Source organism: Varanus komodoensis, unplaced genomic scaffold (assembly GCF_004798865.1).
Source record: "Varanus komodoensis strain SLA01 unplaced genomic scaffold, ASM479886v1 scaffold23, whole genome shotgun sequence".
NCBI classification, from domain to species: domain Eukaryota; kingdom Metazoa; phylum Chordata; class Lepidosauria; order Squamata; family Varanidae; genus Varanus; species Varanus komodoensis.
Genome location: NW_025335627.1, coordinates 15,596,826 through 15,619,546, shown reverse-complemented (window position 1 = coordinate 15,619,546; position 22,721 = coordinate 15,596,826). Strand labels below are relative to the sequence as shown.

The 22,721-nt window shown below is 43.3% G+C and overlaps 1 protein-coding gene across 1 annotated transcript in view; it reads left to right on the top strand.

Annotated features, from left to right (window-relative positions):
- Positions 1-22,721, top strand: part of CPS1 (carbamoyl-phosphate synthase 1) — a 173,081-nt gene that overhangs the window by 142,982 nt on the left and 7,378 nt on the right. The window contains exons 32-35 of the mRNA XM_044431870.1: positions 1,526-1,696; positions 5,491-5,565; positions 12,200-12,298; positions 20,440-20,499. Of these exons, the coding sequence (XP_044287805.1) occupies positions 1,526-1,696; positions 5,491-5,565; positions 12,200-12,298; positions 20,440-20,499 (405 nt within the window). The remainder of the gene's footprint in view (positions 1-1,525; positions 1,697-5,490; positions 5,566-12,199; positions 12,299-20,439; positions 20,500-22,721) is intronic.

The following is a 22,721-nucleotide window of genomic DNA, read 5'->3' as shown; positions in this document are numbered from 1 at the left end:
AGACAGTTTTTGGAAGTAGAAAGCAGTTAATCATAATAAAAAGCATGATGTTTTCCTACAAGCTCCTTTTTTCATGAAGCACACCTGGCAAAAAATAAGCCAGGTTGTTGCTAATATTTGCTGCGTGGTGTGGGAAGCACTAGGCATATAATACCTGGCTTGCTTGCTGCTGCACATGTCTTTGTGCCACTGGTTCTGTCTGCCATTCAGCACTTCATAAGTTACTCTGTGTGAGAACTCTGTCTTCTCACACAATGCAGTAATTTGAGGACAAAGCAAGCTCTGTAGAATTGCTGTCTGTCAGCAAGTGTGTTAGCTCAGCACTGAACTTAGATCAATGCTAAATAAGATTTGTAAGAATGTTATATGTGACTCATCTTATTAGCACAATACAGGTCTGACTCTAGAATTCATAGGCTGCTACTTTGCTATCTTGGGTCATTATGAATAGCTAGAAAGCAAAATGGAAGGTAGGTACAATAGAAAAAAAAAACATAAGAGGATGAAGTGCCTTCAAATCAGTATTATTGATACGGTGGCATTTTCTTAGCTCACAAAAAATCTAGTAACCAACTTTACTCATATCCCTCAGCAGTGGTATAGCCAATTGCATGAATGGGGAGTAACATGATGGGGTGATGAGGAAGGAGAATTTACATCTTTCCTTTCTGCCATTGTCCCAGTGAAAATCGTATATTGTTCAGCCATTAATTGCATCAAGAAGAAAACCTCTGTTGGTGCCAAAGTTGCAGAAAATGAAAGATTCTGAATGACTTGGATGGTCTTCCTACAATATGGCATTGGGGCTTGTTTTAATGCAGTATACTACTGGTTTGATTGCAGTTAAGCATCCAGGGCAGCTTTCCTTCATATACCTAAAAGGATTAAAGTTAGCTACTGTCATATAATCTTGCTTGTCTTAAAAACTCTGGGCATTGACCAGAGCAATCAGAGCAAAGCTAAAGGAATTCATCTTAATTTTTCCAGAGATTTGCTTTTTTCTCTACAGTTCCTTTGATAACTCTCTAACTGTCTTGCATCTTTATTGCTTCTGGTGTCTCCTCAGTTCTCCCCCCCCCCCGCCCCATTAGTCTTACATATACCCATCTTGTGAGGACCTATCCCCTGAACTTGATCATGCTTTCTGTGCCTCTGGAAAGATGTAATTTGGCCAACTGGATCTGCAGCATACACATCTGGGAATTTTTCCCCCATATTGGAAGATATGGTTTTCCAGACATGATTAATAGTTTGGGTGTAAATGCTGACTATCTTTAAGTGAGCTTGATCTCAGAATGTGCCAAGAATCTGCTTTTAAATTTCTGCTATATATTTCTCTTTAAAGCATAAACCATAATTTCTGTCTGTTTAATATGTGTATATTCAAGTATGGAGGTGATTCAAATTAAAAAAAAATGCCTAAAATCTTTAGACTTGTAAGTGGCTAATACTACAATAGAAACATGTATCTTTTTCACATCCCAACTGAGGTGTTTTAAAGATGCTCTCCCCATCTTCCATGTAGGTGATTGAGTGCAACCTGCGAGCTTCACGATCTTTCCCATTTGTGTCCAAATCTCTTGGTCTGGATTTCATTGAAGTGGCCACGAAAGTGATGACTGGGGAACAAATCCACGAATCTACCCTTCCTGCACTAACACACCCCATGATTCCTTCAGACTATGTGGGCATTAAGGTATGTGGTATGTAGGAAGAGGGTCCAGTGACTGCGGCATTCCTGCTTGACTTGATAAATTCATCTTTTTGAGCCATTCATGTAATGGAGAGAGAGAAAGCAAAGCTTATACTAGCAAGAGAAATGAGTCAGTGATCTCTGTGATCAGCATTCAGTGTGCAGAAAATTAATTATAGGTTCAAATTAGAAATGAGAGATACAGAAGTAAGTGACTCTTGCATAGTGGCAGCATTTGCATGTTGTGGGCTTAACCAAAGGCATTTCACATGAAGCAAACAGATAACTTGGCTGTATCTTTAAGTGGCTTAGCTTCTCTTACCCCTAATGAGAGTTCATCAGTTGTTCATAAGCAGGTCTGCACAACCTCTAAACAAAATTCACCAGCCAATGCAGTGGCTTTCTCAAGTGCAGTGGCCCACTCAATGCAGTGGCCCACTCAAGCCCTTAGCAGGGCACAGAGAATGGCATGTGAGCTGGCTGCATTTGGCTTTGGAAGGTCACAAGTTCTTCTGGCCTGCTGTGGCGATTAAACATTACAGTACCTGACCTATAAATGTGCATGCTCGTTATCCTGAAAGTCTTTGTTTAGTGTACAAGATGGGTTATGATCCACCAGGAATATCTGATGTGTTCAGCACAATGAAATAACTGAGGTATATAGAAAATAATGAATCTCTCTCTCTCTCTTTCTCTTTCTCAGCAAAATAATCAAACAAAGCCCTGGTTTACACAGGCTCAGCCCTCAGAACATAGCTGATGTTTCCCTACCAAAAGAGACATCTCTGTGGTTTGCTTTAGTCATTTGCATGGAAATCACACAGTTTATTTCTTTAGGAGTCAACAAAATACTTTTGAATGCCTATGGCAATAATGATTATTAAAATGTAAAAAATAATTAAAAGGCTCTCAAGAGACCCTATTGGATCGACAGAACTTTTGAGTAGTAGGCACTTTATTATGGATTAGTATTACCTTCTCCTGTGGTGCATAGACTAACACCCTGTTCACATCTTCTTTTTAACATAGTTTCCCCAAAATATCTGACTAGAAGCCACATTTGTCGAAAGCAACAGTGGGGAGGGTGATGTACTTCCCTCTCTTCCTATTGCCACAAATAGGGGACCTGTTATAACTGCTTTTCTGGGGTGGATTATCTTGCATTTTTCACTGTGCTTCTTTCTCTCCTTTTTTCTAGTTGTTTACTCTGACATACGTACTAGCAGTTGTAAAAAAAAGCACTAGGGGAGAGAAATGCTCACTTGAGTTTCACAGTCGTAACAATGTGCACCATACTTCACAGTTACATTTATGATAGAGTGCTTAATTTGCAGGGTCTCTGTACTCCTTACAACAGGCTGGCATGGTCGATCAGCATTAACCACACCAGCATGTGGAGCAACAGGACTCAGTCCACATACAGTGTATGAGGCCCAGAGAATGCTCATGACACCAAGTTCATTGCACCCCTAACCATACCTGGGAAGATGTGATTCATGACAGAGAGGGCCCACATTCAAGATGTCACACGGCAACATGAAGTTGGTTGTGGAATGGTCAACAAGGCAATTTTCATCAAAACCATGATTATTTTTGCCACAGACATAATTCATGAACATGTTCTTTCTTTCTTCTTGGGGCAAATTTGGGAAATAGAAACATAGAAACAGAGTGAGTCAGAAGGGGCCTCCCAGGCCATCTAGTCTGACCGCATGCACCAGCCGGCTCCGCTCACGACATGCCCATCGTGTGCATGTCCAGCCTATCCTTGAACACCCTCACTGATGGGACCTCAGCCACCGCCCGTGGAAGCACATTCCACACCCTCGGGGTCCTAGCTGTCAGGAAGTGCTTCCTGGCATCCAAATGGAACCTTGGCTCCCTGAGCTTTGCTCCGTTGGAGTGCGTCCTGCCTTCCTCTGCTGGGGAGAACAGGTCTCTACCCATCTCCATGTGACATCCCCTCACATACCTGTATGTCGCCAACATATCCCCTCTGAGTCTCCTCTTCTCCAGGCTGAAGAGACCCACTTCCCTCAGTCTCGCTTCATACGGCATCCCCTGCAAACCGGCCACCAACTTTGTGGCCCTACGCTGCACTGACTCTAACCTGGCTATATCCTTCCTATAATGAGGGGCCCAAAACTGAGCACAATACTCCAGTTGTAGGCACACCAGAGTCGTATAGAGTGGTAGTAATATCTCTCTCAATCTAGAAGCCACACTTCTGGCTATGCAACCAAGCGTAGCATTCGCCCCCTTGACTATTGCATCACACTGCTGACTCATGTTTAGCCTGCAGTCAACCAGCACCCCGAGGTCCCTTTCACAAGTGCTGCTCTCCAGCCACTTGTCCCCTAACTTGTACTTATGACACCCATTCCTATGCCCCAAGTGCAAGACCTTGCACTTATCCACATTGAACGCCATCCTGTTGTCTCCTGCCCACTTCCATAGTCTGTCCAGATCCTTTTGGATCTGGAGTACCTGCCCATCAGTTGTGGCCACTGCCCCAGTTTTAGTATCGTCTGTGAATTTGATCAGCAGACTGTTCACCCCTTCTTCCATGTCCTTGATGAAAAGATTAAACAGGATTGGTCCCACGAGAGAGCCCTTGGCAATCCCACTTGTCACGGGCCACCATTCCAATCATTTCCCACTAATGGTTACCCTCTGCTTTTGGTCAGTCAACCATGCCCTAATCCATCGGACAGTGCTTTGGTGTATCCCAAAACTCCTCAGTTTCTCCACCAGGGTATCATGGTGCACTTTGTCAGAGGCCTTGCTGAAATCCAGGTATACCACATCCACTGCATCCCCTCCATCTAGCCACCTCGAAACCTTGTTGTAGAATTCCACAGGGTTTATCTGGCAGGACCTGTTTTTGTGGAAGCCATGTTGTGTGGCTGCCATCCTCCGTTCCCTATCTTGCATCACTAGATCTCTCTTTATTATGAGCCTTTCCATTGTTTTTCCTACAATGGACGTGAGGCTAACTGGTCTGTAATTCCCCATGTCCCTTCTACTACCCTTTTTGAAAATTGGGTCCACTGATGCTACCCTCCAGTCCTCTGGAACTTCACCCATTCTCCATGAGGTCTCAAAAATGGAGGCCAGTGGGTGTGAGAGAACCCCTGCGAACTCTCTAAGTACTGTCGGGTGTAACCTGTCAGGGCCTGGCGCCTTTGTAATGTCCAATGCCCTGAGGAGCCCCTTGACTTCTAGGAGGGTGACTCTAATCTGTGCCCCTAAGTCCCCAGCCTCATCTAATCTCCTATGCAGATATCCCCTGTCCTACTTTGGGGAGAACACAGAGGGAAAATAGTCATTTAGCATCTGTGCCTGTTCCCTCATATCAGCCACTGGATCTCCTTCCTCCTTATTTAGTGGTCCCTCTACTTGTCTCCTCTTCCTCTTCCTATTTACATGCTGAAAGAAGCCCTTTTTATTGCTCTTTATAATCTTGGCAAGTCTCAGCTCGTAATCAGCCTTAACCTTGCGAAGAATCCTTCTGCAACGGGCCTCCTCCTCCTGGTATACCCTTTTGTCTATTTGCCCCAGTACCCATTTCCTACAGAGTTTGCTCTTTCGTCTAATCCCTCTAACCACCTCCTTTCGCATCCATGGCGGTGCTCTCCTTCACCTCCCCGCCTTACTAACTAGAGGTATCATCAAGTGCTCCCCTTACTAACTAGAGGTATCGTCCTGTGCTCCCCTATTCTGTACTTCATCTATCAGCTCCATGATGGAGTCATAAATTCAATGGATTTACCATTTACTTCTGCTTGTTTTTCCAGGCTCCAGTGTTTTCCTGGCCACGTCTGAGAGATGTTGACCCTATTCTCCGTTGTGAAATGGCATCCACTGGGGAGGTAGGAATTTCAGATTTTGTCTCCAGCCTGATTTGGGATTGCAGGCTTCCACAATAATTCAGCTTGTTTTTTCTACCTGATAGGCCTCTTCTTATGCCAACAAATCCATGAGATGATTTGTATTGGAGGGTAGGCTGCTTTCTAAAGATTATTCTCTTATTATTTTCTTACGTTGCTAAGACTCCACAGAAAATCAATCCATTTTTGAGGCAAAAAGACAGTTAAACTAGGATATGTAATGCTTTCTATCTTTTCAGAGATGCCTCTTTCTCATAAGGGAAAGTTAAACTGGTTATCCTGCAGAATGTAACTTGTTTGACCACTGGATGTCCCTCTTCATTTGTATCTGAGTCCCACCCATTGGCAGTGGTCATTGCAAAAGCATAGACTCTGTTTGTTTTTCCCCTCTCAGAGAGCTGTCAGGTTTTGTTAAATATTTCAGAATGGCAGACAGTACATTTTGTGCAATACCTAGCTAGCTCTTGACAGACAAGTATATACAGCCTTCAAAATACCCATCAATGCAACATCACAGAGCTAACTTCAGACTTCAGAACATGAACAGCTGGTCTTTTTGAGTGTAGATGTTACATCAGGGTTGATTTTTTTTTTGGTTGCTTGGTTACCACCATGGCATGTAATGTGCAAAGAGAAATCTAGGTATCCTGTATGGCTGTAGATACTTTTTGTCCTGTTGATAGATTCCAGAACTTCACTGCAGAGGACCTATAGTTAGGCAGAAATGCAGTTTATTGTGGGTCCTGGGTGGAGAGGGGTTGCAGGACTTTTCTTTTGTGTGAAGTGTGCATTACTTACTCCAGGGACAACTTTTTCTGCATATGACATCAGTAATTATATGTACAACAGGACTGTCAAATGCATTCTGTTATCTATTTCATTTTTATACCACCCAATAGCTGAGGCTGTCTGAGTGGTTAACAAAAAGCTTTAACACAGAAATAAACAGAAATTAACATAAAACAACAAAACTGTGGCAATTGCAATTGAATCAGCATAGAAGCATAGCAGCACCTCAGGATAAAATGCAATATTAAAAACAAAGTTAAATTGTTAAAATGCTGTGCAAATAAAAAGGTCTTCATCTGGCACTGAAAGGCATACAAAGCAGCAGCCAGACACACCTCTTTGGGGAGCTTATTCCACAGCCAGGGTGCTGCAACTGAAAAGGCCTCCTCCTGGTAGCCACCCGCCTCACTTTCTTTAAACCAGGCTCCTGGAGAATGATCCCTGAAGATGATCCCCATGTCTGTGTAGGTTCCTTCTGATAATCTGGCTCCAAGCAGTTTGGGGCTTTGAATGTTAGTAGTAGCACTTTGAATATTGGGCCCAGACTTCAACTGGCAGCCAGTGTAGCTGGAAGAAGACTGGCATAATATGTCCTTAGTCATCCACCATCTAGGGATGTATGAATCTATCAGTTTCATCTTCTCCCACACTGGTATTTTTGAAATCTCAAATTGTTTATATTCAAAATAGGAAATGTGCAGAATCCTTACCAAAAAAAAAAGGAAGGAAGGAAGGAAAAAAAGAAAAGAAATTCAAATAAAAGTCTCTCCTGTCTCTACAATCAAACTGATATTGGTCTATACCATTAGCAAATGGTAATGCCATTTCCAGGGTTAAGAGGACCTGCCATGTAGCTGTAAAAGACAAGGCACCTGTCATAAAAAATAGGTGGCATCTCCAACACCCAAACTTGGTTGAATACCCAGGGATTCAAATCCAGGCTTTTAAGAGCAAAACATTCAAAACGCAAGGCCTGGGTGTATAGATCTGACTGCTTCAGTTTCTCCTTTCAGATTTTTGATATCACAAATTCTTTTCATCCCAAATATAGGTGAAGTTATGAAAATCAAACCAAAATTAACTTCTCCTTACTTCCTGGCTTTTCAAAGCAATCATTCTGCGACATAGTAGCTAGAATGTTGGAATGAAGCTCATCCCTGCTAAGCCATGAAGCTCATGGGGTGACAATTTGGGCCAGCCTCTGATGCTCAGCTTAATCTACTTCTCAGGGTTGTTGTGAGGATAAAATGGAGAGAAGCATTGTGTTAGCCATTTATATTCCTTGCAGGAAAAAGGCAAGATATAAATATTGCAAACAAATAAATAAAGTGCATTTGATCCATATCAGAATGGCATGGTAATCCAGAAAACTTGGTAATGGATATTGTCATTCCTCTTTTGCAGACAGTTGCACCTCCTCCTTAAGTCAGACTCTGATTCACTTTCTGTCATGCGAAAGGCAAAGAGTGACTGAATGTACAAATTCTTGTACAAGTTAGTCCAAAGCGAGAGGGTAGTTGTACAGTGGTGGTGATGAGGAATAATTATGGTGCATGCATTTGATTATGTGCATTTAAACACACATTTCACTGAAAGCAATGGATTAACTAGACAGCATTAACATCTGGTTGTCAATCTGATTTGTACTCTGCTTGCTATAAAAAAGGATATCTGAGACCATAGAGTGAAAAAATGGAAAATTCTGCAGAACTAGGCTTTATCCATCCTGATCCCATCATTGTTAGCAATTACAGCTCACTGTATTTAATCCCAAATTGAACAGGTTTAAAGGTTCATAGGCAAAAGGTAGATATAGATGTGTGCACATGGATGTGTAGATTCAGAAGGAGAGCATATAGGATACAGCTTTCTTTATGATGCCCACATATCTTGGACTAGTCCTGATTTGCATGCATGTGGCATTAAACCTGCATGCACTAACAATAGTGGTGGATTGTTATAAATGGATGACATAATGTAAACAGTAGGGAGGAGTTTCTATACAGATTGTGATCGTAAACACCTTTAAGCACAAGTACTTCAAATTGATCTGTGGTCTGAGCTGTCCCATCCTCTGTCTATTAACCAAGGGGGTTGTCTTCCTGAATTCAGTGGGTCTTAAATGCCGTAGGTCTGCAGGGGATTGCAATATTAATATAGTGAATATGGGAGAGTAACCATATTTAACTTTTATGCATGAATGCCATTTATTAAATGATTTATTAGATTTTTAGTATTTCATACACTGGGATACTATCCCTTCCATTTCTTTCATGGCAGTGATGATGATCATGAACATGATCTATTATGTTCCTTAGACTGTAGTTAAATTCACAACTGCTGTACGTCTTGCTTTTAGGCTAATTATTGGATAGAAAAGGGAATAGTTGTCCTTCTAACTTTCTTCCAGGAGTTGAATTCATGAGGGAAAAAAGGGAAACAGTAGTTTAACCAAGGCAGTAAGGAATAGTTTTCTGAGTGTTGAAGGAAATAATGTTTTAGACATAAAGGAGAGATTATTAAATTTTATGAGTTAGAAAGATCCATATTCACAATTGCCATAAAATAGGAGAGTTGTGAAGGTCTTTCTTACTACCAGTGAAAAGAGCATAATAATTCTCCATGGGCAAGACAGTCACTTACTCTACAATATATTTTAAATGCACACAGAACTTCCTGTGGATGTGGATGTGAACGTGCTGTTACTATTTGTCAAAGATATGGAATAGATTTTGATTTAAATAGGAATTTTTAACTGTGCGTATGATTGCCAATAACAGGGGCTTATATATTTTTTTTGGATGATGCTTCCCTTTCATTCCTCAAGACCATTTGTGCATAGAAGAGAATTGTTGGGACCCAGTATTTTCAGGCTCATTGTTGCACAGAACCATGAAACAGGAAAGTTAGAAGGGGCCAGAAGGCAATTGGGTCCAACCCCCTGCACCAGGTTAATCATCCCTCTCAGACAGCTGCCTAGTTGCATCTTTAATGCCTCTAGTGTGGGAAAGCCCACAGTCTTCCAGGTAGTTGGCTCCATTGCCATACTGCTCTAACACTCAGGATTTTTTTTTTCTGATATCAAGCTAGAATCTGGCTTCTTGTAACTTGAGCCCATTATTTTGTGTTCCACACTCTGGGATGACTGAGAAGAGATCCTACTCTTCCTCCTTGTGACAGACTTTCAAGTACTTGTAGAGTTCTGTCATGTCTCCCCTCAGGCTGCTTGAGGCTAAACATGCCCAGTTCTTTCAAGCATTTTGTTTCCAGTCCTGGATCATCCTTGTTGCCCTCCTCAGAAACCACCCCCACCTCCAGCTTTTCTGTGTCTTTCATAACTGTGGTGCCCAAAACTGGACACAGTACTCCAGATGAGGCCTAAACAGCACTAAGTAAAGGGGAGGTAGTACTTCACGGTATTTGGAAGTGATGCTTCGATTAATGCAGGCTAATGCATACTGAGCTGCTGTGTGTATACTCTTAGAGTTTCCATAAATTGAGAACTGATGGAGACACAGGTGCCCTTTAATGATCCTTGAGCCATCGGACTCCTTGTTATCCAAAACCCATTTTGATCCTGAAGTTATACCTAATGTGGAACTGTTTTGCCTTGGGAACTTGGGAGAAGGATTAAGTGCATGCAAGAGAAAAGCTAAAAAGCCTTTTGATCTTAGAGTTAGCAGGTATGATTGTGTAAACAGTTTCTAGCAAGAAACCCATGTTTTGTTTATCATTCCATGTGTGCTTGCTTTTGCACCCAATGGCACTGGTCCAAGTGGTATTTTCTAAAGAAAATGCAGGGGGCAGTATCCAACAGGGTTGCTGTGCAAGTGTCCCCTCCTGCTGATTCAGTTGTGCAAGTAGAACCCATTGCTTGAGCAGCAGAAATTTAACAACTCTTGTAGGAAACCTTGAAACAAATGGAAGCACTAGCTTCTGAGTTGGGTAACTCCCTTATGTGAGCTCAGTTGACTAGCCCCATTACAGAAATGAGTGATTCTACTCATTTCTGGTTGCTCCTGGAAACATTAAATTTCCATTGTAGAAGCATTGGGTTTTGCATGCAGAATGGAATTGACTGGGGTGCAAGGGAATCCATGAGTCTGCAATACCTCACTTGATATTGCCCGATACAGAAAGAAAAACACAACCTCCTAAACACCCCACTCCCACCCCTGAGATTCAAAACTGTGAGACAAGTTCTGAGCAGGCACAAGCAGCTTTATTGAAGCGTTTGCAAAGGCTGGCTCAGAGTCTCAGTTGCCTGAGGAACAAAGAGCAAATTACACAAAGCATACATGAGATTATATACATTTCTTTCCACAATGCTCAGCACTACCCCCGCTTCGCCATTGGCTGGTTTCTAAGAAGTCACAATCTTCTCCATCCGCCTACATCATACTACTCCTCGATATGGTCCCCACTCCTGCTCATACATCCCATGTTCATGCTAATAAGCCTATTACCTATGAGAGGTGTGTCAATTACTATTCATAAGCCTATTAAGCGTGTGCACTATTTCCTAAGAGTTCAATAGGCCGGTTTGGCCTTGTAGCCGTCTCGCTTGATGACCATTTATCTCCCAAAACTTGTGGGAGGATGAGATAGGAAGAACAACCCTTCTTCCAAGCTCATTCCATTTTCTGTTCCTTCCTTCAGTAGGATACATGCCTGTATACTTAGTAGCAAATGGCTCTTACTATGAAATAGCTGTGCATTTGCTAGTTTTTTTTTCTCTTTTTAGAAAGATACTATTCTTGCTCTGTTTCTCACACCCCCAGTTAACTATTCAAGGAAAGAAAAATGTGGAACAAGCACGAAGCCTGATAACTTGGAGAGGTACCAACAAAATATGAAATTGTTACAAATTATTACACTAAGAAGGTTTCCAAGACATAAATGCATCTACACAATGAACGTAGGAATCCTTTACGCCCAAAAATAAAATATAAGATTTTCAGTTAAGACATTAATGCCTGTTTTTAAATTGCTTGTCTTGTTCAGTCAAGGAACACTCCTTGATAAAGAGATACATCAGCAAGAGCTTCTGGTTTCATCCCTGTCTCTTTTTAATGGAAACACTTGTTGAACTTTGTTTTGTCAGGTAATTACCAAACAACATGGGAGCAGACACTGGGTCCAGAATTGGCATTCCTCTGCCTTCTTATCCATTCTGCCTTTTTTAACTTTCCTGGGCCCTGCACCATGTCCTCAGTTCTCAGCACCAATTCTGTTTTACATACTCAGCCACATGCAAAACTGTAGCTTGCTTATATCTGACTTTCAGATTTTTTCACAGTCAAAGTTAGTGCATTTAGCTACTCTGAATGGTCTCTCAAATGCTCAGGAAATGCCTAGACCTTCACGCTAAGCTAAACAACCATGCCTTCCCACTACAAGTAGCAACATTCATTTATGGGCCCACAGAAGCATTTATAACCCTTGCTGTTATTTAAGCATTAAGTATTATGAACATTCTGTAGAGCACATGCAGGCTGTGCGTGAACCAGAAGCTGTGTGTGGTGTTCACATAATTCATAGCAGGATCCATTTATGCTGCTCCATGGTGTGCTATTTGCGAGTAAAGCATTGCTTATTCCTTCATTATTGCTTAATTAAAATATAAGATTTGTCTATGCTGATCTGCCATTTCCCTGCTGGCTCCAGACAAAAGTGGCAGAGAGGGAATGTTAGGATTCCTTAAGGAAAAACACTTCTTCCCCTTTCTTTAAACATGTACTCGTCTTGCTTCACACTTCTTGTTTTAATAATAATCATGCTTTTATTCTATTCCTTCCTCCATTCCTCTGCTTTTTCCACTGTCCAGGTGGCCTGCTTTGGAGAAAACATTCAGTCTGCCTTCCTGAAGGCAATGCTATCTACAGGATTTAAGTTGCCCCAGAAGGGAATTCTGCTTGGAATTGAGGTGAGTTGCTGGAGCTTCAATAGTAGAGCAAGGACATCTCAGCAGTACAGTAACAGGGAGGGGTGGATCAGTCCCCTTTCTGGTCCATGGCAGTTCTGCATACATTACTTATTTTTAAAAACCTTCCATCCTGTTTCTGCACCAACTGGCACACTTTTCTTTTTAAACTTCCCCCAATTAACATTATATTTGTACACCTTTTGTACAATGTATACTTTTCGCAAAGTATACATTAGCCCTAAAATATTCATTTTGTACAAACTTTTTCTTAAGATATGCATTTTATATGCATTTGGGTATTTTTTTATGAAGAACTATATCACAGTTCACTTAGAACAGCAGGCTGAACAAGACTCCACAGCATCATTATATGCTTTATTCCTAAAAGACTCTTTACAGGAATGGCCCTATAGCTCAGTGAATACTACAACACATGCTTTGAGTGTGTAAGTTCCAGGGTTTCTTATGCATAGAGAAAGAATAATTCTGGACTATACCCTCTACTTGGTAGGAGGATAAGTATAATGTTTTTCTGTAATACAAGAACAATATCATCCACTCAGCATATCATCCATTTAGTTTTCTACTGTCCTGCCTACATAGATTCCAGAGAAAGATGCTTGAGATACGTGTTCAACCAGCTGGATTATTGTTACGGTGAGATGATAATTTCCATAGTTCAAGGAAAACAAAGAAAGGGACAAGGCCTTTTTCTGCTGGAAATTTCAGGCAGCTGGTACTAGTTAGGATAGATGTGTACTGTGCCACTAGATGGATGCATTGTCCGGATGTTATAAGGTGGTTGTATATGTTCATTGTTACCTGGTTTTTGTGTGCAATGGAAATTTCCTGTGAGTACAGGCAAATCCAAGCCCTTCTTGCATTACTGGTGGGAGTGGGTAGCCTGGAGATATGCAAAAGATTACCAAGATGTGTGCCCCTCATTGTGAAAATGGTACTCCCCCCCCCACTTTGTCAATAATAATGGCATTTCCATCCAGTATAATGAAAGCCTTGATGCATTTGGAGTTCTAAATCAGGCATGAGAATCTGTGTTTTAGGACAATAAAAGTAGCCAGCCACCCCCTCAATACATGGAAGATCCCCCCCCCCTTCCTGCAATGCTTCTTCACTGCCTTGGGGTAATTACAAGCTGCAGGAGACACAGAAGTGTGATACGTTCATAAATCTCCTCAAGGCCTACATGTCTGCTTCCCAAATGATCAGTCACTACATCTGAGATTGGAAAATGCTTGGGGTCTCATAAAAACAATTGATGGTCTTTTACAATCTCCCCGCTGTGCTTGTAATAAGCTTACACCCTGCATAAAGTCAATAAGAAAATAATTAAAAACAATACCAACTTCCCGGTCTGTGAGTGATTATTATAGACACTGAGGACAGGGTATGGGAATTGGGCCCACACATTTCAGCAAAAAGAATCCAGCCCTGCCCAAGAGCAGAAGCAAAACAAAAAATGGGACACAGAAAGTATATCTTTAGATGTGGTTTTCCTGACCATTCCTGACCATGGCTAGGAGAGGGGATTCTCAGAGCTGAAGTTCAAACCCTCTGAGATTTACCTTGTGCCCACCCTGGAAGATTCTACTGCAGCATGCAATTCAATCAACTATTGTGTTGTTGCTAGTCGCAAAGTCGTGTCCAACCCATCGCGACCCCATGGACAACACTCCTCCAGGCCTTCCACCATCCCCCGGAGTCCACTTAAGCGCATACCAACTGCTTTAGTGACTCCATCTAGCCACCTCATCCTCTGCCGTCCCCTTCTTCTTTTGCCATCTACTGTTCCCAGCATTAGGCTCTTCTCCAGGGAGTCCTTCCTTCTCATTAGGTGGCCAAAGTATTTGAGTTTCATCTTCAAGATCCGGCCTTCTAAAGAGCAGTCAGGGTTGATCTTCTCTAGGACTGACTGGTTTGATCTCCTTGCGGTCCAAGGGACTCGCAGGAGTCTTCTCCAACACCACAATTCAAAGGCCTTAATTCTCTGGCGCTCAGCCTTCCTTATGGTGCAGCTTTCACAGCCATACATTGCAACAGGAAAAACCATAGCCTTGACTATATGCATGCTGGTTGGCAGGGTGATGTCTCTGCTTTTTAGTATGCTGTCTAGACTTGCCATAGGTTTCCTCCCAAGGAGCAAGCATCTTTTAATTTCTTGGCTGCAGTCCCCGTCTGCGGTGATCTTGGCGCCCAGGAAAATCAAATCTGTCACTACCTCCATTCTTCCCCATCTATTTGCCAGGAAGTGATAGGACCAGATGTCATGATCAACTATGCAGCTATCCATTTATTTACCCATCTGAGAAATGGCTAAATCCATCCCCCCACCCTGCAGTGTGGACAAAGAACTGGAGAAAGTTCAAGGTACAAATGTGTGTTCACCCACCCATGAAGTCATCTAAGTGATCTCTGGCTAGTCACTGGGCATATCTCTATTACACATTTAAACTGGGTTTAAAATAATCCCCTTCCCATGGGGGACCATGTGAGTTGTGAATCTGATAATTCTGCTTGGCAGTTAATTCATTTTTAAATGTGTTATACTGCCAACCATCTTTGATGCAAACTGTTATTTCCGTAAGATAAAAATAGCTCTTCAGACATATCCCTGTTCCTTGGTGTGGGGTCATTTATCACTTTGCAATGGGGCAGAAATTCATGCCACTCCAACTCTCTGCTGCACCTTTAACAGAATGGCTCTGCCGTAGGTTATGGTATGCTCCACTGAGGTGATGCTGCTGTCCAAATACAAATCATTATGAAGGTGCTGTGCTTGACCTGCTGCAAATAAATGCCCACTCAATTTGCATGCCCTTTTGGATAATCACCTGGCTAGTGATTAATGAGCACTGGATCTGCTTTCCATGCTGAAAGTGTAGGTCTTGAAGAGTCACGAGGTCACGGGATGTGGAAAGAAGTGTCAATGTATGAAGTCAACTGCATTATTAACTCGCTGAATTGTTTTTCTCATGGTATAACCACTCAGCAGTGGTGGTATGGATGTGGCGACCTCAAGGAAAAGGGGGAAGAATCCAATTGTCAGCAAGATGCAATTCATTTCTTCTTTAGAATCCAGGCTTATTTTAGAACAGAAATGGAAAGCTCTGTAGAACTTGGGCAAGATTCACCATCTTGTCAGCTGCAACTCTGCCAGGATACTGATCAATAGAAATAGGATGAAAGATTTCTGAGTACTGAAGCTCTATGCCCATTCAAGAAGGTGTTTGGGCACTATCTGCTCCGAAAAGCTGCAAATGGAGTGAACAGCGATGAGACCCAAAAAGTATTTCTATTTCTGGCTGAGGTTCTGAGATTACAATTCTGGGACAGAGAAGGTATGCAAGTGCCAAGGTGAAAGATGCCACTAGTGGACCCGCACTAATCAGTTTTGTTAATATGGAACAGCATTTCCATTCCCCTCTCCTCTACTGGCCACTTTAGTCCACCCCCAGTCACTTCTTGAAAGCATCCCAAAGTGGTATAGCTGGTCCCATGCACTTTGACTAAGATCCAGTGTGGTGTCATGGTTAGGGCATTGGACAGGGACTCAGGAGATCTGCATTCTAATCCCCACTCACTCACTGGGTGACTTTAGGCCTAACCTAACTCAAAGGGCTCTTGTGAGGATGAAGTGGAGAGAAGATTATGTATGCTGCCTTGGCTCCTTATAAAGGGGGATATAAATATAATAAAAAGCAAATAAGAGCTGTCCAAGTGGGAGCAGGAAGGGAGTTTGTTTGGTGCATCACAATGGGTTGGTGGCATTTGGCAAGTGTTATGTCAGACAGCACACTTGGCTGTATCTTCCCATTTCCTGACACACTTGGTCATTTATTCTAGTTGTCCCTGAATAGCACCGTGCCTTGCAGGGGACAGGGTATTGCACTGTCTCGCAAAAGTGATGCCCTACAGTTATACTGCAGAAGTTTCCAATGTTTCTGTTTTGATGGGGATGGGGGAAGACTTACAGTGCTAATGAAGTGTCTTTGGCTGGAACCCTGCATTTTCTATTAAACAAGATTAGTTGAATAGCTCTTTTCATTCCTTTTCCTGATCGGGCTATTTAGTAATGCTTGTTGGAAGAAGATCATCTCTCTTACATCTGTGATGCAGAAATGCTGAGCATCATAAAATGCTGGGAACATTCAAGGAATGCTTTATTTTTAGAGCCTGGCTGAATTGAGACAAGTTTTTGCTAATCTTTTGTTCAGGACACTGGACTCTGAATTTGGCATACATGCTCCCTCTTCCTTGAGTGGTGGAAAGTTCAAATTGACTTTTGTACTGTTGTGGTCCTCCAAAGAAAAGGATGTAAAGACTGACCACCTGGTACTAGTACACTCTGAGTATAAGCCAAGTTCGTCTTTGTGATTTTTGTGCAGCCCTACCTGCCATTAAACAGCTGTGAAATGGTTTATCTAGTGGTACACAGGAAACTCTGGCCTCAGGACAGGTCCTCCACAACTTAGCCTGCTCCAGCATACCTCGTTTAGCAACTTTTCAGTCAAAACTAAGCAAATATTTGCATGCAGTCATCCCATGTGAGAGAAAGTGGCTTACATGGAGGTTCTGTGGGGTGGCAGGAAGCAGAGGGTACATAGAGGGACTCCACAGTTGTTACCTGGCTGTGGAGAGCAGAGAGGAGAGTCTGCTAGGTGAATTAATTGTATATGTGGCTATGGGAAGTAAATAGCCAACTGCTTCTCAAAACAGGATCTCTAGGGGAATTTTCTATATAGAGCGTCTTTTCCAGCTAAAGATTTTGTGATTCAGGTATCCGTGTAAAGGAAAGACTGCTGTTTGAGGCAAACAGAACAGACATAAAAAGTTGTGTTTGGGGCTCTGTTAGATTTTTAGGGTGTTTGCTGTCTTCCTTGAGACCCGATGTGGCAGCCATTAACTTTGCAGTTAATCTCAGCTCAACCTGCCTATTTGTAAATAAAGCAGATATTAAATGTCAATAAAGCTCCAGAGGAACCAGGGCACCCATAAAGTGTCTCACCACTCACAGGTGTGGGATGTGCCTTATAGTAAGATAGAATCATATAGCTAGAAGGGACCCTGGAGGTCATCTACTCCACCTTCAGTGCAGAACATAGAACTTCAGCCACCATCTGTACACTCTTGGATGCCATTACTGAGTAAAGGTGGAGTAATAATATAGTAAGTGCAATGTTGGGAGGTTGACCAAAACTATTGGTTTTACTTATTGATCGTACTCCACCTTTCTACCCCAAAATGGCAAGCAAGGCAGCTTAATGGTATTCAGGTGACTAAATACCCTATTTACAGTACAGTTCTGTACATTACTCAGAAATAAGTCCTCTGGACTCAAGTGGGGTTGAGAATTTCAGCTTCAGTGCAGCCATTATTTTAAAAGAAAGTGGCCTGACCACATTGCTAAAGAGAAGGCTCCAGGGCTATTACATTGGTACTAAAACAGTGATGCTGCTGCAAAACTAGGCATCCTGGGAGTCCTGGTTTGCACCACTTTTTAACCCTGATCAGGTAAAACAAAAATGTCTGGTGTAGTCTCCATATTTAAGAATCGTAAGCCAACTTAATCATATGTTTCACAAGCAGCTGTTGGCCTCTTCTTTGTAAAGTCCTAGACTTCCCGATGGTGCTGCAGCCCCTTCCAAATCACCCCTCGGGAATGATGTGGCAGAGATCACATAAGGAGAAAACACAGTCACATTGTCGTACCTTCCACGGCCCTCTTTGTGGCTTACAGCTCTTCAGGGGGCATTGTGGAGTTGGGCTGCACACAGGCAGATTGCCTGGTCAATCTGTGTGGATTTTTGATCAGGCCTCTTCGATCCTACATTCTGCAAGTTTAGGACAGCACTTGCACTGTATCCTGCCTTCAGTAAAGTTCTTAATTAAAGTAACAGGAACAAAACCCTCTGCTACCGTTATTATTAATGAAACTGGCATTGTTCCATAAAAATAAAAGTCAGCTGATGAACTGAGACTGTGCTGACAGGCTAATGGTACAGCGTGAGAAATATGTTGAAGGAAATTAGAAAATCCATTTTGAAACAGTATTCTGATAACTTACAGTAAATAAGCAGGCCTTTTGCTTTTTAGTAGCAAGCGGTATCTTGCTCAGGTACTCTCAGTTTTTACATCTGGGGCAGCTCTGATGAAGGTTGACAGCTGTAATTTCTTTTCAAGGAGAGCCTGTTTATGTGTCACAAATGCTCAATACATGTTTGATGGAAGTTTATAATACTGTTGTGAAAGCCAAAACCTCTGACCAGAAGGCAGAGTGATTCCATAGCTGGGAAGCTGCCAACTCTGTCATGTTGAATATGTGTATTTCCCACTTAGTGCAGAGAACAAAAACATCTTTCCATGATGCTCTTGCTGGTGTCTGTAGACCTTGAAGCTGTGGCTTGACTTCTTTTTCCATCACAAGGTCCAAGCTCTACCCTGTAGGCTTTTTCAACATGACCTCTGTGAGGGTCAGAGAATCCACAATTTTGGCTAGGGAAATAAATGGTTTTGTGACATCCTGACTCCTGGAGTGTCAGAAGTCATGCTGAGTAAAATGCAGAAAAACTTTCCACTTGAAGGTCATTGACTGATGCCTCAGATATGACCATTGCTAAACTTTGTGCAGTATAGCAAAGATATGTTTCAGAACACTGCTTCTAGGCTGTAGGAGTCTTATACCTAGGTGGCCTTAATACTTAGCTGCTGCATGCCAGAAACGTGCTCCCACAGATGGTTCTAAGAAGTGGATTCATCCAGTGTGCCCCTTTCACTGAAACACCGAGCCTCCACCTGCACTGTCCATTGCGCCCATCCGTGCTGCAAACATTTGGAGCCCATGCTGTGCCCATCTGCCACAGCAGGTGATGCAAGCAACAGTGCTGTATGTGGGTAGCCAGAATTGTCTGTTTGATGCCCACTTCAGCACTGGCTCCTGGGTTACTTTGGACAGCACTCCAGGTGAGAGGATAACTTTATCTGTTTCTCTCCTTCTGGTGTCACTGGGTTTAAAATACGGTGTTCATGAAGGCAACATTCCTGGGAGAATTGTATTTTTCTGTAGGAGTTTGTTCCAAGTGTTTGCGTACATTGTAGCTTCCAAATCAGAAAAAATCATTTTCTGAGCCACCTTAAGTTTCAAGCTTCTATTCAAAATGGAAGTTGATAGTTCTCACAAAGGCAAAGAAAAAGATGCCTTTGTTTTGTCAGTTTCTGCTAAATGTTTGGCAGCTAAAATGGGGTTTTCAGTCAGTGCAACTCTCTGTTCCAGAGATAAGGAATTTTGGGCTCACAGACTAATTTTATCTACCAGACTAGCTTGATTTCTGATTCAGAGTTGGTGGTGACAGCAGGGATTCCCCTTCCTGCGCGTGCTTCTCTCACCCCATGCCCTTCGCAGTGAGACAAGGCATGGGGCAGGTGATGCCATGGGCTACTCGCTGCATGCTTTTTCTTCCTGGAAGAAACTGGCATGAAGCAAAGCTGGCTCCCGAGGAGTAGGTGCTTTCTCCTTCTCATGGGCAATTCACTTCTCAGGCAGAATAGGATTCCCCACCCCTGTTGTCTTTTATACCTCTGCCTTTATACAAATGATCTTTCTCCCCCTTTGTCTGTAAGCCCCAAGCAAAAATGCAAAAGGATAACAAATACATCATTCTGCAGAATGTATGACAAAGCAAAGCTTGTCCCAATTGCATAATTTGCCCTGACTACAAAATTTGATTTCTCTGATTGCTGAATTTGACATTTTGCAGTGATCCGAACTCCCTGGCTATAAAATCCTGAAAGGCAGCATGCTGTGTTAAGGCCCTGGGGAATACAGTTTATGGGTGAGATTTGGACTTCAGTTTCATGGCAAACAGTGCCTTTGAAACTTGTTAATCTACAATAACTTGTTAACTACAATGAAGCTCATGCCCTTTATAGCTTTCTTTGACATTCACTTTTAAGAAGAGGGAGATATCCAAGACCAACACAGAGTTTTACTACGTATCCTACTATAGTACCAGAGCTTTACTGTGTGTTGTGAAATATCCACTCTTCTAATACATTTATGGAAAAGGGATACTGAAGCTCCAGTTTTAATGGTGTTGATGTCCACTCTCTTTTCTTTTTCCTTTCAGTGTTCTTTCTGTCCAAAATTCCTTGGCGAAGCCAAGCAGCTACATCATCAAGGTTTCAAGGTATGTTGATTAGTGTATGAAACCTCTGAGACTTTCCATGGAGGAGACAAACCTAGAAATAAGGAGGGGGAACAGACACTTTGTTGGCAGGCATATTGGGCGTTGTTTTCTAACGTAGTTTTGACCTGCAAGGTACTTGTGATATATGAAGCCTAATTTTCTAAGACTGAAAGGAGATTAGTCCTGTGTCTCCTTCTCTGTCCTATAAATGTTTAGCAAACTAAAAGGTGCCATTGTGTTTTGACTCTTCTGGCCACTGCTCCACTTCACTGCTCCCACTAACAGGGGCAGGGAGTTGGCAATGCAATGATTTTGTGTCCTGCTTTTTTGTTTTCACTTCGGTAGACGCTACCAGGCTGGGGAAGGGGTTGGAAGCAGCAGTTCAGGATTCATGGGGTAGTAGGCACATGCTCTTGGTAACATCCAGTTTAGTCATAAGTTCTTGAGACCCATGATTCCTCCCAGGTCTTAGTCCTGAGGATGTGTGCACAGTACATGGGCTAAAGATCAGATCTAGCACTTTGCAAAGTTCAGTTGAGGGCAGCTTCTACTACTGCAGGCATTTTGAGCATCGTGAATAGAAGAGTTTCTCTGCGGCCGCCCTTGCCCCCCTGCCCCGCCAGCGAAGGGTGACGGCCTAAGGGCGGCGGCACCGTTTGGGACCATTCGGGGCCATGCAGGGGCTGGGTTGGCCAGAGACTTTGTGCGGTGGAGGTTTTGTATTTGGGTGGTTGGTGGGTTTTATGGTTTTAGTGTATTTTTAAATTGTGTTTTAGCTTAGTTTCTTTTAATGGATTCATCCCTGGCTACTGCTATGAGGTTGCCTGGGGAGAGCGTGGGTGCTACCATTGGGGTGGTCTTGGACAATGGTCCTTATGGCATTGGGGGATTAACATGTTGGCATAGAAGGAGGGACAGATGGTTGACACCTGTTCCCCCTTCTGGTTATTCCCCCAGCCAGAGGGTTCTGGGTAGGCTTATCAACCGCCCCTCGGGCCTGACGGTGCTGCTGTTTAATGCCAGGTCAGTCCACAACAAAACATCCCTCATCCACGACTTAATTGTGGATGAGGGGCCAACCTGGATTGCATAACAGAGACCTAGGTGGGTGAGGGGGCAGGATGTGTCCCTCTCTTTACTGTGCCCGCCTGGGTATCTGGTCCAGCACCGACCACGCCCGGAGGGGAGGGGAGGGGGGTCGCTTTAATTTACCGAGCCTCCATCTCCCTCACGGGGCCTTCTTTTTCTCTCGAGACTGGGTCTAAAGTGCCTCTATTTGGTGTTGGGCGACTGACAGATTGGGGATTCTGTTGGTATACTGTGCACCCTTCTGCCCAACAGACCCCCTGCCTGAGCTGACGGAGATCGTCTTGGACCTGGTGTTGAAGACCCCCAGGATGTTGGTCCTGGGGGACTTCAATCTCCATGCCAAGACTGTTCTGACCGGGGCAGCTCAAGACTTCATGGCTTCCATGATGGCCATGGGGCTGTCTCAACATGTCATAGGCCCGACCCACAAATGTGGGCACACGCTGGACCTGGTTTTCTTGACGGGGCAGGAAGAGGGGGATCTGAGGGTGAAGAATTTGTGTCTGACTCCCCTGTCATGGTCAGATCACTTCCTCATGAGGTTTGAGCTCAATAGTGGCCTTTCCCTCTGTAAGTATTGGTCCGCCCTCGGAGCCGGATGGATCCGGATGAATTCCTGAAGGCTCTGGGGGAGTTTCCGGTTGATAAGGCTGGTGCTCCTGTTGATGCTCTGGTGGAACTGTGGAATGGGGAAATGACCAGAGCTATTGACACGATCACTCCTAAGCATCCTCTCCTACCTGGCAGAGCCTGTTCATCCTAGTATACACCTGGTCTATGGGCAATGAAGCGGGTTGGGAGATGTCTAGAGTGTAGGTGGAGAAAATCATGGGATGAATCTGACTGAACACACTTGCGAGCTCACTATCGAGCTTATGCTGTGGCAGTGAGGACGGCGAAGAAGAAATTCTTCTTCTCTTCCATTGCCTTCTCACAATGCCGTCCAGCGGAGCTCTTTTGGGTGGTACAGGGGCTGGTACACCCAGGCCCTAGGAAAGATCCCGTACCACCCTCGACGGCCCACTGTGACGACTTTGCCAAGCATTTTAAGGAGAAAACGCTCAGATTTGTCATGAGCTGGACTCCACTAGTGATTCAGAGCCCTCAGGGGAAGTATCAATGTTGCCTTCTGG